This window comes from Kogia breviceps, chromosome 16, assembly GCF_026419965.1.
Source record: "Kogia breviceps isolate mKogBre1 chromosome 16, mKogBre1 haplotype 1, whole genome shotgun sequence".
Lineage (NCBI taxonomy): Eukaryota > Metazoa > Chordata > Mammalia > Artiodactyla > Physeteridae > Kogia > Kogia breviceps.
This window is the reverse complement of record NC_081325.1, coordinates 53,623,088-53,639,415: the sequence shown is the minus strand read 5'-3', so window position 1 is coordinate 53,639,415 and position 16,328 is coordinate 53,623,088. Positions and strand designations below refer to the sequence as shown.

Genomic DNA, 16,328 nt, shown 5'->3' with positions numbered 1-16,328 from the left:
TTTGTAAGGCAGAAAGAAAATTTCCTTTTCCCAGATCTCAGGAACTACCTTGTTCTTGTTAACTTCTTGAACTGGCTAGTTGCTCTGAGGTATGTATACAGCATACAGGCTCTTAGAGAAGAGTAGATTTTTTTCTCTCTGGTCATTGTATACCTATCAGATGACAGCAGATTATCTTCCAAAATAGCTATCTAAAAGACCTAAGAAAGGAAGAAACCTTGGTGAACATGACTGACATGCTCAGTAATTTCTAATGAAAACTTGTTCAAAGAAAAATTTCATACTTGTTCAGTAGAAAAATTCCTAATTTGGTTAATAACTTTCTTGCAGTTTATCAGTATTATGTACTCATTACTTAGTATAATTAAAAGCATTTTTATTTTACTTTTTTGTATCAATTTATTATATTTGCTTCTTCCTCATCCCTCCCTCCCTGTCACTTTACTTCATCCATCCTCTCATCTTCCCAGTCATCCAAGTTAGTCTTCCTTTGTATACAAAACACTGTCGCATTTTGATATGTTCCTTTTTATTTACTTTTGTTGTTAATCATGCTTAGTACAGTATTTTATGTCATAGTGTGATGGAAGAATGAAGTGGTTATAACATGGAGTTTAAGGAAATGAAGTCCTTGGGAAACTTAAGCCAATTGATCTTGCTTTTATATCAATATTTTGGAATTTGTTCGTGATTTCTTAAAATTACTACTTTGCCAACCCACACTGATGAAAATTTGCTATGTGGTCCGTTATGACATTTCCTAATCAGAAATTTTAGATCGTAACCATGTTGCAGAGCTGTGATCTTTGCAGCTTAATGTTTCAGTGAAGCATGATGCAGAGTTTTGTTAAATCATTTTAACCCAAGGCTGATCTTTGAAATTTGTCTGCAACTTTCATTTTGATTCCTTTCTCAATTTTATTTAATGTTTAAAAAAATTGGAGGTCAGTGTATGGTATGATTCAGTTTTTAGATGTATTTACTGTTTTCACAGTTTTTTTAATAGTCTTCTCTTTTTCCAGCAGAAAGAGATCATCATTGCCTGAATTTAGCTTTGTGACTACAACAGCAAGACCTGTTCCTGTCTGGAGACGACTGTTATAATAATGTGATACTATCGTTTTATGTTTGCCCTTTATCATTTTGAATAGATGTTTACATGTACCATAATTAGCATTCTATCTTTACAGTTCTTTTAGGGTACATCTGAGTCCAGAAGTAAATCTGATTGTGTGCTTTGTCTGACCTTATTCTTAAATGTTTTCTCCCCTTTATAGCCATTTATTTTTAAACAGTCTAAGAAGGAAAAAAAAGAAAATCCTCTTGGTTTTCCTAACATGAGATAAGTTTTCAGTCTCAGCCAAATTGAAATTGTGTCTAGGAAGTCTATAAAGCCATGATACTGTGTTCATTAGCATGAACAATTTAGAATGATGAAAATGATTAAAAAGTTAAACCTTGGTTTGGCTTTAATTTTCCTGGGTTTTTAGGATACATTTCTGGAGTTAGGATAGTCACTTAAAATAATTTTGAACAATTAGTAAAATACTTTTTTCACATGGTGATAACTTGCCTGTGTCTTCTAAATATACTTACTGAAGTCACTGCCAAGGCCACTTACCCAAATAATTTTTTTAAAAATTCTTAACTCTTCAAAATAAACATGGAGAATAATTTTCTTTCTTTTCAAGTAGTATAAAATGATCTGTGGATTATAAAGATTGAGAAATATCTGTTAAATGTCTAATTTACAGAGTTTTTCCTTATTTTCCTCAGTTGCAACCAAGACATAAAAGACAATTTTTAAAGCAAGGGGAAGTAGTGTTGTGTGTCTAGCATTGTTAAAAACTATAGTTTTCTTGCCTTAAAAGGTGTATGTCCGTATTATTTATTTATAAGCAATATGGCTTGGAATTATTTATAAAGAGTGTGATTAAATTTTATTCTAAATATTCACCCAAAATACCCTCTTTATAATGGGCACCATAAAGTTTTCAGAAAATTAATTTCTTAGTATTCCTTCATAGATTCTCATTAGCATTTGAGAAGTCAGAAGTTTACTTGATAGCAACTCTTATTAGAAAAGTCCAAATTATACTTGCTTCTTTTCTCCCTTATTTTTTTTATTTTTATTTTTTTTTTAGTTCCATTAAGCCATGCTCATATTTTCACCTTTTTGTGCAAAGTTAACTATTCTGCAAGCACTTTTTCTTGAGTATGCATTGCATTTGTCTTCATGAAAAAAAGAATGAACCCGTCAGACATAATGTAAGTTATCTATTTTGATCCATGTTAGTTGGAGACAGCATGGTTAATGTAGGCTTGGTTTAAAGGAAGGTCTTCTTAACATAATTATGACCTTATAGCCTACAGGGCATTTTAAAAATTGGACTTCTCTTTTAGTTCACATTTGCGAACAAACATATAGCTGATGGGAGTTCACAAATATTTTCCCAGATTAGTTCAGTAGTTTTTTTCTTTTTAAGGAAAGGTTCTCTGCCTGTGTAATAGAATAGTTCTAACCTGCTGGGCTAAAAACCCAAAAAACATTCTCTGAAGAGACCATACTTGCTGTTAACAGTTTTGGTTGGTTAATAGATGTGGATCATATCCCACCACTCTCAATTTTATTTTGTCATCTTCCCCCTCCACCACCCCCCCCGGCCCCCATGCTTTTTAAATTAAAAACAAAATAAATTGAACATGCCATTGGGAATCAGAAGTCAAGATGATTTGATTCTCATTGAGATCATTGTACTTTTTGAAAATTGCTGTGAGATCTGGTAGGTCAGGTACATATTTGAGTTCCCATATGTTTATTAATTAAAAATAGGGATTTTCATTATTTCATTTTCGTGAAGAGGATTCTTACGGAGCTATGTGTAGATAACTGTACAGAATCACTTTTGTGTAATTGAGTGAAGCAGTTTAACTGCATGATTGCATTATGGAAGCCTTTTATATATCTTTATATTTTTCAATATACTTAGATTTTACAGTATCAGCTGCCCTAGTCATGCTATATTTGTTTTTTTTTAATAGAGTTTATAAATATTTGTGCTCAAAATACAGATCAATTGAATATTTTTGGTCTTATTTACAAGATAAATAATACTTTAAAGTGATGCAGCCCCTCAAGTGTCTTAGGAAAAAGTCATTGGTGCTATAAAACCTTTCAATATCATTTTTCAACCTGTTATCTAGACTTTGCTAGGCTTAAATCTATGATTGCTTATAACTTAATCTAATCTAGCAGCATAATTATAAAAGTGGTCTGCGGTGAGTCAGGTAAAGAGCCCAGCCAATTAGAAACATCCCATAATTTAAAGATAAGATGGAGAATGACATTATACTAATTTGTGTCCAGCTTCCCCAAAAGAAAATAGTTTCTTCAGTTTTTCATTAGCTCTTTTGATAAAAGGAGTGGTGTGTTAATATGACTAGAATACAAAAAATGATACATTCAACATGACTCAGTTTTCCCACATTTCAAATGGAAAACTTTTCTAGTCCTGAAATATGGTATAATCTTGTTCTGCTTTAAATTCCCATCTGTCTTTTACTCAACAGGAGGCAGGGTAATTCTTAAATATTTATAGAACATTTGATGAGTTCTAAAGAGATGTGTTATTTACATTGTACAAGTTTTGTGTTGGTGTGCAGATTGTTTTCTACATCTGCAAGACTTCATTCCAGCACCTTAGTGAATGTTCTTAAGATACAATTTTTAAGTATCAGCAAAGCATTCATAGATGTTTACTTTTGATTCTCAGAATCCTGAACCTGTTTTGGGTATGATGTTACTTCACAACATGTCTGGCACAAGATTTCCTTTAATAGTGGTTTAGTCTAACTCAATTTCTGTGGATTGTTGAACTGAAAAACACCAAAGGAGTTCTTTCTTGTCTGGAGACTGGATTGTTCCAGTTTTTAATACCTGTGCCCATAAGTATCCCATTTCACGAATGTGTGTTGGCATGGGGGAAAAATTCCCTGCTCTTTGAGTGGAGCGAAAGTAATTGGTTAAGCTGTAGCAGCTTTTTTTGTTTATTTTTTAAAGTGATAATAAAACTTGAACTGAAAATGGTAAAACTTGAACTAGAAAACTCTTGTATGCTTAGAATGTTTATAGTATTACGTGTTTATGTGAGGTTGTCAACATTTTTATTATTTATAGTTGAATTATGTTGTTTGTTAAATATCCATAATGTTTATTATTTTTATATTTTGAAAAATTTTAAAATAAAATAGTCTTACTAAAAGCAGTTGTTAACTTTTTAAAATTGTCTTGCATTTTGCATCAATTATAGTAATATTAGAATAGAAAGGAAAACTTGCAGCCTGCGGGCACTGCACAAGTAGAAACATAAAGTGCTTATGCTGTCAACTTCCAAGGCCAATGAAAGTTTTTGGAACTTCCCTCCATAATTTTCAGTTTTCATCTGAACATTTCTCCTGATCTAATTTGATATGCTTTTCCAGCAGTCAGCATGTTCATTTCATATTTATTTTTATTGAATGATAAATATTGCAATATTTGTTTTTTGTTTGTTTTTCATTGCAGATATCCCTTCCATCATCTATACTGTGGGTTAAATAAGTTTGATAATAACCTGTCTTCCACTGCTTCTACAAGAAAATACATTATCATCTCAGTATATAAGTTTTGATAAAAATCTAGTTAAAGAGATCTGGTTATGAAATAGTAGAAGTCTCTGGCTTAAAACAGAGGACTTTGGTTAATAAATGATACTTGGTAAAATTATTTAAAAGAATTATATATATACATAGATATATACCTATATATAGTACAAATTACAAAAAAACCTTTAAAGTCTTTCACATTTTGAACCATTTTTTAATTTTAAAATGATATCTGTCCCTAAGATCTGATTTAAATCAGAATTTTCAGGGACATTACCAACCTATTTTTTAAAAAAAATAACATCTGTGATTTAAAACTTTGTAGACATCCTGTATTTTTTATTAGAAGTCAGTGTTAGGAAGAAATACTTGGAAATTATAGCCGTCTGCAAGTTTGGAGTTGGATAGCTTTCAAATTTGTAGTAAGTTTAATGCAGTATTTGTTGTTTAGGGTTTTTTGGGGGATAAATGACTGGATAATATGCCAACTTCATATTTTATTTTTTTCTTATCAAGTTGATATTCAGAGTTAACAGAAATTAAAGAATGATGATAAAAAGGAAGATCTCTGGCATTTAACAATTGTCATGTCTGAATGAGGTAAGAATTTACAGAAAAACCAAACAGGTAACTCTTGACAAAAATATTGAATACTGAGCTGATTATTAGTCATGGCAGCCCTCACATACGTCATATTTATAATATTAAATGGGTGAAAACTGCATATACTAAAAATGTAATATAATCCTAAGCAACCATTTTTTGGTCAACCTAAAAGGAGTAGGTCTTTTAAATTTTGTTTTGTCAAGGTCTCCAGTGAAAAAGGAGAGAATCCCCAGATTGGGAGTGCTCACAAAAGAATAGAGCCACATAAGGTGCCAAGGATGGGAAGAGGAGGATGGATTATAGATTTAGTCCTGCATTTGTGAAAGTTCTGACTGAAGCAGCCTGGAAGCAAGTAGTACTTTTTTTTTTTTTCTCCTCAACTGATAAGCTTTATGGAGCAATAAAAGACATGAAAATTTCATAGAAAAACATGTATCCAGGGCACATCTATTCAAGGTCCTGCTTGTGTTTCTCATGGGGAACCACTTAAGGAAGGGATGATGATAGCAACCTGAGTGAGTTACATTGCCCCCCCTCACAATAGGTCCGTTTTATCTGCCACAAGAGCACCTCAGCACAACTTAACACATAAAGCTATAAGCCACGCCACTCAGACCTAATGTCCAGATTCAATGTCCCAAGATTTTTACTGTGCTATGTATGTAACCTACCTGTGACTGCCCTTACCCACTTGGACCTGAGAACGTTCCAAATGTGAACAATTAGGGCCTTCCTGTGTGCAATTCTAACTATGGCGTACTGCAAGCTATAAACATAGAAAAATCAATTGCATTTCTGTATACTAGCTTTGAACACCTGGAGTCTGAAATTTAAAATACAGTGCCAATTATCAAAAAGTTGATACACTTGGGTGTAAATCTAACAAACTGTGTACAGGACTTGTATGCTGAAAACTACAAAATGCTGATTAAAAAAAAAAGGAGACCAAAGTAAAAGAGACTCATGGGTCGGAGGACCCAGTGTAATGTGTCACTTCTCCCTAACTGATACACAGGTTTGACATAAGTAATTTTCTTCTTGGTAGATACAAGATCATACAAAAATTTATATGGAAAGGCCAAAAAGAACTAGAATAACTAAAATGATTTTTTTAAAAGAATCAAGTGGGTGAAATTATCCAATTTCAAGACTTATAGTAATCAGGACTGTGTTCTTGATGGGAGGGATAGACATATAGAGATCAGAGAAGTAGACCCACATGAGTGTGCCCAACTGATTTTTAACAAGGTGCAAAAACAGTTGAATGGAGGAAATAATTGCCTTTTCAACAAACAATCCTGGAACGATTGGTCATCCCTTAGCAAAAACAAAATGAACCCTGACTTAAATCTCACACCTTACTCAACTCAAAATGGATCATGGACTTAAATATAAAACTATAAAACTTTTAGGAAGAGAAAAAAAACCGGAAAAATCTTTGGAACCTAGGGCTAGGCAAAAAAGTTCTTAAGACTTGATACCAAAAGCTTAATCCATAGAAGTATGATAGATTGAACTTCCTCAAAATTTAAAACTTTGGCTCTGTGAAAGAATCTGTTAAAAGGACAAAGAGATAAGCTACAAAGTGGAAGAAAATACTTGCAAACCACATTTCTGTTATGTGTCAGGAATGGTATCTAGATTATATCAGTAACTCAAAGCAAAGCAATAAAAAAGCAATCCAATTAGAATATAGGCAAAAGACACAGAGACATTTCCTCAAAGATGACATACAGATGACAAGCTTGTGCGAAGATAGTTAACATTCTTTGCCATTAGGGAAATGAAAATTAAAACCACAATGTGACATCACTACATACCTATCAGAATGGCCAAAGTAAAACAGTGACAACACTAAATGCTGTCCAGGATGCAGAGAAACTGGATCACAAATACTCAGTACATTGCTGGTGGGAATTGGATAACCACTCTGGAAAACAACTTATTTTCACGTAAATACCTGTACACAAATGCTCACAGAAGCTTTATTCATAATAGTAAAAAACGAAATAATCCAAATCATTCAATGGGTGAATGGTTACTGATACATCGGTTCCATGAAAATACTACTCAGCAGTAAAAAAAAAAACCAAACTATTGATACATGCCACTCCTGGATGAATGTCCAGAGATTACACTGAATGAAATAAGCCAGCCCCAAAAAGCTACTTTGTGAATTCCATTTATATAATATTTTTGAAGTGACTATAGAGATGAGGAACAGACTAGTCGTTGCCAGGGATTATGGAGGTGGTAGCGGTGGGAGGGAAGCGGATGTGGCTGTGAAAGGGAAACAAGGGATCCTTATGGTGATGGAAATTTATCTCATCTATCAACGTAAGTATACTGGTTGTGATAATTGTACTATAGTTTTGCAAGATACTACCGTTGGATTAGCAGAAATTTGGTAAAGGGTAATGGGATCTCTTATTTCTTACAACTGCGTGTGAATTTTAATTATCTCAAAATCAAAAGTCTAATTTTAAAAACAGTAAAAGCAGAATAACATCTAACCAGTCCCATTTTAGGGTGCAATCTAGGGAAATGTCTTGGATGTGTGCTCCCCATAAAGAATGAGGTTTTGGGAATTCCCTGGTGGTCCAGTGGTTAGGACTCCACACTTCCATTGCAGGGGTCACAGGTCCCCTGGTCGGGGAACTAAGATCCCGCATGCTATGTGGCGCAGCCAAAAGAACAAAAAAAGGTCTTCAGAACAAGTATTTGAGGTATATAAAAGCAACGAATTGAGTTTGCACACTTGAGAACACTTGGAATTACTGCAGACTTATTTCTTTCACTGGTTACACCACAACCAGTGCCAGTAAATAAAGTAGTTCTATATATATGTTGCGTGTTAATTCTTCCCGTCGGCATTGCTGCCTGAAATGGACTTCAGACTGAGAAATGGCACAGCTCACCTACCTATGAAAAGGTGGATGAGGAGTAAAACAGTTGATTCTTATCTCGCTCTTCCTGCCCTTTACCATAGTTCAGGAGGGTTGAAATCATCCAAAAGGGGAAGGAAACAGAACAAAAGCAAAATTTTAGATGCTCTGAAGGAACAGATTTTCATGAAAGTATAAAACAAATGGATCTGACTTAGGAAAGCCTTCTCGTAACAAGTGATCTTTCATTTGAGATGAGAGCTGAGCAGGAGTTTACTATGGGGGAGCATATTCTTGAGGGAGTGAACAGTTTTGTACAAAAGTACTATAGAGGGACCAAATGTGCATATGTAGAATGAGAGAAACCCAGTGTGGCTACAGGGCAGAGAGATACAATTTGAGAATTATTTACTACAGAAATCTTAATCTGTCAGTGAGCATGAAATTCCTAGAGATCAAGTATAGAGTGAGGAACTCTACATTTAATCCAGATAATGTGGACAGATTCTGCAAAGGAAAATTAGAAGGGGCAATGACAGAGGTAGAAAAAAACCCAGGAATGGGAGTTATAGAGGCCAAAATTTTAAAACCCACTTTGTTTTATAAGGAAATGATAGAACAGTTTTAAATGTTGCAAGGTAAAGTAAGATGAAATGTGAAAATGTCCATTGGATTTTAGGATAAGGAAGTCATTGATAACCCTGGAATGTGTTTTTGTCTGTTGTTTTGTTTTGTTTTGCTTATTTGCTTTTTTAAAAAATTTTTATTTATTTATTTTTGGCTGTTTTGGGTCTTCATTGCTGCACGCGGGCTTTCTCTAGTTGTGGCGAGCGGGGGCCACTCTTCGTTGTGGTGCGCGGGCTTCTCATTGCAGTGGCTTGTCTCATTGTGGAGCACGGGCTCTAGGCTCACAGGCCTCAGCAGCTGCGGCACGCGGGCTCAACAGTTGTGGCTTACGAGCTCCAGAGCACAGGCTCAGCAGTTGTGGCACACGAGCCCAGTTGCTCGACGGCATGTGGGATCTTCCCAGACCAGGGATCGAACCCGTGTCCCCTGCACTGGCAGGCGGATTCTCAACCACTGTGCCACCGGGGAAGCCCAACTTCTTTGCTTTTTAATGATGGATATCGGAGACAATGGGTAGGCTAAGGAGTGAAATGAGGGTAAGGATATGGAGACAGAGTATAGACAGGTTTTTTGAGAAGATTTTTAAGGATAGAAGAGAGGTTAGTAGTTTGCAAGGCAGATGGGATAAAGGGAGGCCAGAGGCCTAATCATGTTTAAATCTCTGCAGAAAGGGGTCCCAATTAGAAGACAGTAGACAATAATGATAGTTTTACTGGTGCCCAAAAGATGGGATGAGAAAAGATCCAAAGCACAATTAGAAGGACTGCCCCTAGGTAGTAATACACACAAGTCGTCTGTTGGAGGACTAACTGGAGACAAGGAGAGAAAGAAAATTTCATTATGATTTTAGGTTTGGTAATGGAATTTAAATAGTTCCCATCAGATAACTTCAGTTTTCTTTACAAGTAGGAATACCATTTGCTGTGTAGCCATCACCTGTGTAACTGCTGTATAGCATCCCCCTTTTACCATCTTTCCCAGTTATACCTGAGAATCTCCTAAATATCTAGTCTTTACTAGTCCCCTCACATTCTTCCTTACCAGATTCATCTGGACTCTTCACGAAGGCCTCTATCACTATGTGGCCTCTGTTAAAACACTGCTTTACTGGTAACCCTCATAGTGTCCTTCTCCCCTACCCAGGACACCAAAGCTGCACTGAGGTGTGAGAAAGTCAATGAACCTTCTCCAACTCTGTCAATCTTTGTTCCTGGAATCCAGTGTATAGCAACTGCTCAGAGCCTGTCTCTCTTGAACACGGCTCTTCTATTTCCTGTCCTAAACCTCTCATGCCAGTGGGTAAACAAACATCTTGCTATCACATAATCCTTTTTTGCCCTTTCTTCACTCTTTTTTGATATTTAGGCGAAAAAGTAGTTTTCATAAATATCAATTAATGAAAATAAGTGGTCAGAGGAGTGGCAAAAGCATGAAGTAATTAGAATGGAAAGGGTTTTAAGGAAAGTAGAAGCTAGGATAGAAGGAATCTGAAAAGAAACAAGGTTTAGAGCATGGTAAGAAGTTTGAACTTCATAGTGTGGTGTTGCTGCTGAAAGGTTTGAAAGTTTATAAGAAAGAAGGTGATGGAATGAAATGGAAGACAGGGATGAGGGTAGGGTAGTGTTAAATGATTATATTTGCAGTTTTGAAAGCTCATTTTTGCAGTGGTAAGGAGGGTGAATTGGAGGCAGAGAGGACATTGAGCATAACAAGGGCAGAGAGACCCCAGGTTTCTGGGCTGAGCAGTAAAGCTGAATGGTTGTGAGATGGGGCATGTGGCATTGGGAACTGGTTTGTAAAAAAGAAAAGAAGTTGAATTCATTGCTGACATGTTGAGCTTCAGGGCCTGTAGCATATCAAAATGGAAATAACCTGTGGGCAGATGTCTGCTATCTGAAGCCCGGGAGAGAAGTCTGGAATGCAGATATAGGGCTGGGAACCATATATAAGAATGAGATTTCCCAGTGAGGACACATAGCATTCAAAGAGGGAAGACTAAGGATGGTGAACTCCATTATTTGTAAGGACTGGAGGAGGAGGTAACCATGAAGTAGATGAAAAAAGTTGCTAGAAGAAGACCAAACTGAAGTGATGTCACAAAAGCCAGTGAAGGAGAGAACTTCACAGATGGGGGCTTAATCAAGTAAGAAGTCAAGTAAGGTCAAGATGGATTGACAATTCATAAGTCTGTACATAGTTTAATGGAAGGAAAAGACATACTGATGTGGAATGAAGAGTAACTGGGATGCGAGGTGGAGACAATGTAGGCAACTCAAAGCGGAAGGCAAAATTCAGTGTGGTAGCTTGCTGGGTAAAGGGAAGGGGGTGGTTGTTTCTTTTTAGAATGGCAGAATCATGAGCTCATTTTTTATAGACTGAAGGAGAAGAGTCAATGGAAGGAGGAGATTAAGAATGTAAGGGAATTTGTTTGTTTATAATTGATAAGATGTTTCAGGGTACACCGTGGAAAGGGATGACAGAGCACTTGTGAGAACAGTGATGAGAGTATGGTAGAATGTGGTCGCCAAGGCCCAAGTGGAATGTGGCAGAGAGAAATGCATGGAACTAGCCAAATTCTGTATTTTAAATCAGTTTTGATAGTGCTTTTGGTCAATACTGAGGCAGGTGTCAGGTGCTGGGGGATGCTGGTTGTCATTTGCAACCAATCCCCCAAAATCTAAACACAACTGGAATATTGTAATTGTCCATTACAAAATGTAAGTACTTTGCTCATAATAAGCATCCAAAATATTTGTAAAATAAATGGATTAGGCTGCTCTGGACTTTTCTGGAAAAGAGAGGAAGGGAAATTTTTAATAATAAACGTGTAGGAAGGGGTAGTGAGGAGAGGGAAAATACCAGGGAAGAAAGATGAAATAACAAAGCCTGGCACCAGAATTAAAAAGACCCTGTGTAAGAAAAATGTGTTTGTCTATGCTTTCCAGGCATAAAAGAAAATTTGGGGTTTTTCTTTCCTTTTTTTTTTTTTTTTTTTTTTTTAAACTCTGAACTATTTATTTCTTTCAAGCTGTGTCTTGATGCCTGGAGTAATGAAAATCCTCCCAGGGCCAAGAGTTGGTAACTTTGGTTCCTGCTACTGCTTCCTAGAAATGAGTAACATAAGGTAAGTAGAGAGAGGAAGCACCTGGGTTTAGTAATTGTGTGACCTCCAGCAAATGATTGGAGTAAAGATCTCAGTCTCCTCATATGTAAAGTGGAGCTAAAAACACCTTTCTCACTGAACTATTGAGAAAATCTGATGAAACTGCAAAAAGTAAGGATATATTTGGGGCATAGCAGTGACTCAATGGATTAGTAATTATTTATAAGCCTTTGGGGTTGGAAAACACCGCCTATGAGCTCCCTGTCTGGGGGAAAGGAAGGCCCAGAGGAAGGTCATAATGAAAATAGATGCGGGATAGTTCCATCATCCACTCCCAGTGCCTCATCTGGGAAGGTGAATTGGATTTACCTTCTCATCTGGTCTGGTTTAGTTGTAGGGAATCCTGGGAAAAGTCTCGGTGTTTCCCCTTCTTTACTCCAGCTGCTTCGAAATACTCTGGAGCCCTAAATTAAAGGGGCATGGAGCCTGTGGAATATTGATAGCTGAGCTTTTTGTATTGCAAGGAATTAAGGCTGCTTCAGGTACTCCCTATGAGCTCTGTGTCTTGGGGGAAACTGGCTTGAGAGGTATATATGGTGAGGAATTCCAAAATTATTCAAGGTTAAAAGATGTGCACAAATTTCCGTTACCACAGTTTACTTAAATAGTGCCAGTCCCCAAATGCCATGATTCAAAAATCAGTTATCACAGTATATTAGCATGTAGTTGGGTTGCCTTCTTGTCTCCCAGTGACAGACTCGTGAAACAGTTTACAAAAATGGGTAATGAAGTGCTAGTTACAGCAGTTTTAAAGTGGCAGAGAGGGTCGTTGCTATCTCAAGAGTTAAGAATAGAAGGGGACAGTTAACTGTCATGGAAGAGGGGCCGGCTCACAGGGGCTGCTTGGACTTCTGAGGAGTTCACACACGGCTGATTCTGAAAGTGATAAAAGATGCTGGAAGGATACACACAAGAGCTCGAAGTGGGAGCTGCTTTTCTTCCTTTCTTTCCCTGGTAGTCTCCCAACCGTGCCTCCCATTGGCAGTTAGTCTGGGAAATGCAGCTCGCAGACACCCAGTGTTGCAAAGCCAAGTATAGAGCGGTTGGATTGGGTCTGAGAGGCAGTAGGTAAATAACAGCATAGATGCCATCACCATTTCTCCCAGGGATTGTTGCAAAAATAGGATTGCTAATGCCTTGCTTTGACACCCCAGATCTTTGAAGAGGCATGTCCACAGGGCCACTGTCACATGTTTGCAGCACTTGTAAGTCATGCATTGAAATAAATGGACACCTGTTGCCCAAATATCAACCAGAGGTCAGTTACAACTACTTTTTCTTGGTCTACAAAAATCAGACACTTTTTCCCAAAGGCTATGATTGTTACTGGTAATAGTTCATTTCATTTCTTTTCTTCAAATGGCTAACCTTTGTGTGATTCCATGTCCAAGAACTTTGCTGGCCTTCTTTTATCTATTCTCAGGCTGTGGGTTTGCTTTTTCTTTACACCCTTTCTCATTTGCCTCTCTATTTCTGGTAATGAGGTATCTTGGGTGTTCATTCTTTGAGAGGATTTTTCAGTATGCTACTCAAAGAAAAAGAGGCTAAGGAATCTGAGATTTTAATTCATTTCAACTTTCTTTGTTTCTTTGTTATACCCCTCCTGACCCACTGGGAAGAAACAAATCTGTGCCTTTGGAGAATTTTGAGCTTATGCTCTGGAAATGAAAACAGAGGCTTGCACATACTTCTTAATATATTTCTTGTTTTCTTTTACATACATTCATTTACACGTAAGCATGTGTGTGTGATAAAGATAGATAACCACAGCATTTGAGCGGTCTAAAAATACTGTTAAGACAGTTCTGGGATCCTACCTGATACCTGCTTGTACTGGTGGCAGTGACACCAGGATGGAAGAGGAGAATGTGAATATACAGAGAAAGTTAATGAAAATTACTAAATGAACTATAGATGACAAGTCTTGCTTATATTCTAATTTTCATAGCTATTTTTTTCAAGTACATCTTTGATATGCTCAGAAGCTATAAGAAAGATAACAAACAGTTAAACTGATGAGTGCTTCTTTTTCATTGCATCATTTTGTGCTTTATAACTTTTTATGGAAACTTTTAGAGGTACCTTACTTTTTGACTTAAAATATGGAATATTTGTCTCAGAGAGCTAGACCTAGCTGCAGTCAGTTTTTGAAAAATTATGCCTCTATGGCTTTAAGGGAAGACTGGCTTGATATAACATCCCAAGGAAGTCTTTATGATACATTGGTTTGCTAATAACACCATCGGATAAGAAGTAGTAAGTGAAGGTTCTAAACTAGTATGTATCATACATAACATGCACATATGCATAAAATGAACAAAACTAACATGTTCTATTAAGTGTTCATTTTTATTAACTGACTATAGCAATAAAATGTGTATTCTAGTGGAAAGAGCCTTTCGTGACCAGGGTTCCATTCCAGTTCAGGCTCTACTACTAATTAATTCTGTGACCTAGGCAGTCATTTAACCTCTCTGGACCTGACTTTGCTTATCTGTGATAAAAGAAAATGAATCAGACCAGGAGTGACAAGCAGGATACATCCTGACCACCAACTCCAGAAAGTAGCCTGTTAAGAGCTGCGTTGAAAATTCTAAGGCCGAGTCTGGGCTTAATGAGGAGTGCCATGATCGATTAGTGCTGTCTGCTGTGAGTGCAGGATACGGAGAGCAGCAATGTAAGTGCCAGATATTAGCTGTCTCCCTAGACTAGCTTACCTCCAAGGCCACTTGTGCTATGCCATATAATTCAAGTTATTCATCATTTAAATTTAACTTACAAACATAAAGCAAACTGGAAAAACAAATCTTGAGGTTCCCTGACCTAAACATGGATTTTGGAAAAACAAAATTTTTCCTTTTGGAAGTAGAAATAAAAAAGGAAGTTTCTGCCAGAACTTTTTTGAAAGCACTTTAAAATAATGTAAACTCATCTCCCTTCACACTTTCATTATCACATGAAATATTAAGTACCAACTTTGAAATTGTCACAGTGTGGGTGTTGAATATTTGCTGAATCGAATTGAATTGGGGGATAGAAAGATGAATAGACAGAGCCTTTGCTCTTATAGAGTTCATGGCCCAGTGGGGAAGGCAGACGTCCTAGCAGGTAATTCCAGTACAATATGTTAAATGCTATAATGATTTTGTGAAGCTTAAAAAATGAAATGACTAGCTTTGTCTGAAGGAGGTCCTGCAGGTTCCTGCAGGTCCTGAGGTTTCTCGTGTTGGAGTATGACAGTGAAATAAAGTATTAAGTTACGAGAATGACCATCAAAAGTCAAGTGAACAAAAGAACTCAGTCACCAGAAGAAAGGTTATGTAGATCCCATGGAGGGACATGCTGACTGTGTATTAGTGGGTGCAGCCTTCATTTTTAATACTTGCAAAAAACTTAACTCTGTAGACTGTGATGGTTTCCAGGGTAAAGTGGGGAAATTCTCAGACCACGTGCTGCCTTAGAGGGAATAGTTCGAGATCTCAGCTCCCTTCCCTTGGAGCTATTGAAAACTTGGGAAAAAGTGAGAGTGGACCAGACTGTAAATGTCCCTGAAATAGACTTAAATGTTGCTCAGAGGGTTTGGTTGCTGATGCTCTGAGTTGTGACTATGTGTTGGCACGCCTGGTAAGTAGAGTTAGCAATTGGATTTGCTTTTTAAGCTGCCTGTACGCATTTGGGCAGCAGATGTGCCTTATTCGTGCAATGATTGGCTAATAGTATTATCCAAGCCCTCTCCTGTGCAAGACGAGCTGTGACACTGAGGACTCTGTCCATTTACCCACTGAAAAAGCACATTTATAGATTGAAAGTGCAACAGGTCTTTTGTTGTTTTAAAAGGATAAAATCAGATGTGTTAGATGAATAAAAACGTGGCTCATGGACTTCCCTGGTGGCGCAGTGGTTAAGAATCCACCTGCCAGTGCAGGGGACACGGGTTCGATCCCTGGTCCGGGAAGATCCCACATGCCGAAGAGCAACTAAGCCAGTGCGCCACAACTACTGAGCCTGCACTCTAGATCTCTCGAGCCACAACTACTGAGCCTGTGCACCTGGAGCCCGTGTTCCGCAACAAGAGAAGCCACTGCAGTGAGAAGCCCGCCCACAGCAACGAAGAGTAGCCCCCGCTCGCCGCAACTGGAGAAAGCCTGCAGGCAGCACCGAAGACCCAGTGCAGCCAAAAATTAAAAAAAACAAAAAAAATGTAGCTCATGTTCTAAACGATATAAAGTGGATTCTGTGTCTGCAGCATAGAATTGGGATTTGTGGGCAGCTATGTCTAACTTTAGTTGCGTAGCACACTTTTGGGAAGTCACTCAACAAACTGATCATTCTCCAGTCCATTTAATGAACTCCTTAGCAGACGGCATCAGAGTTGCAGCCTGGACTGCCACTCTTTCTTTTCA

At 37.3% G+C, this 16,328-nt stretch overlaps 1 protein-coding gene across 13 annotated transcripts in view; it reads left to right on the top strand.

Moving 5' to 3' along the window:
* RBM26 (RNA binding motif protein 26) overlaps positions 1-4,265 on the top strand; it is an 84,341-nt gene extending 80,076 nt beyond the window's left edge. For 6 of the 13 annotated variants that reach the window (XM_059042367.2, XM_067016684.1, XM_059042365.2 and 3 more), the window contains one exon: positions 1,023-1,705. Coding sequence is in view for 3 of the 13 variants with exons in the window: in XM_067016689.1 (XP_066872790.1) it covers positions 1,023-1,046 (24 nt within the window). In the remaining 10 variants the exon portion in view is untranslated. Of the gene's footprint in view, positions 1-1,022 lie in introns of all 13 variants that reach the window. The other 7 variants (XM_067016688.1, XM_067016683.1, XM_067016682.1 and 4 more) reach the window with 5 other exon arrangements.
* The last annotated feature ends 12,063 nt before the right edge of the window (positions 4,266-16,328 follow it).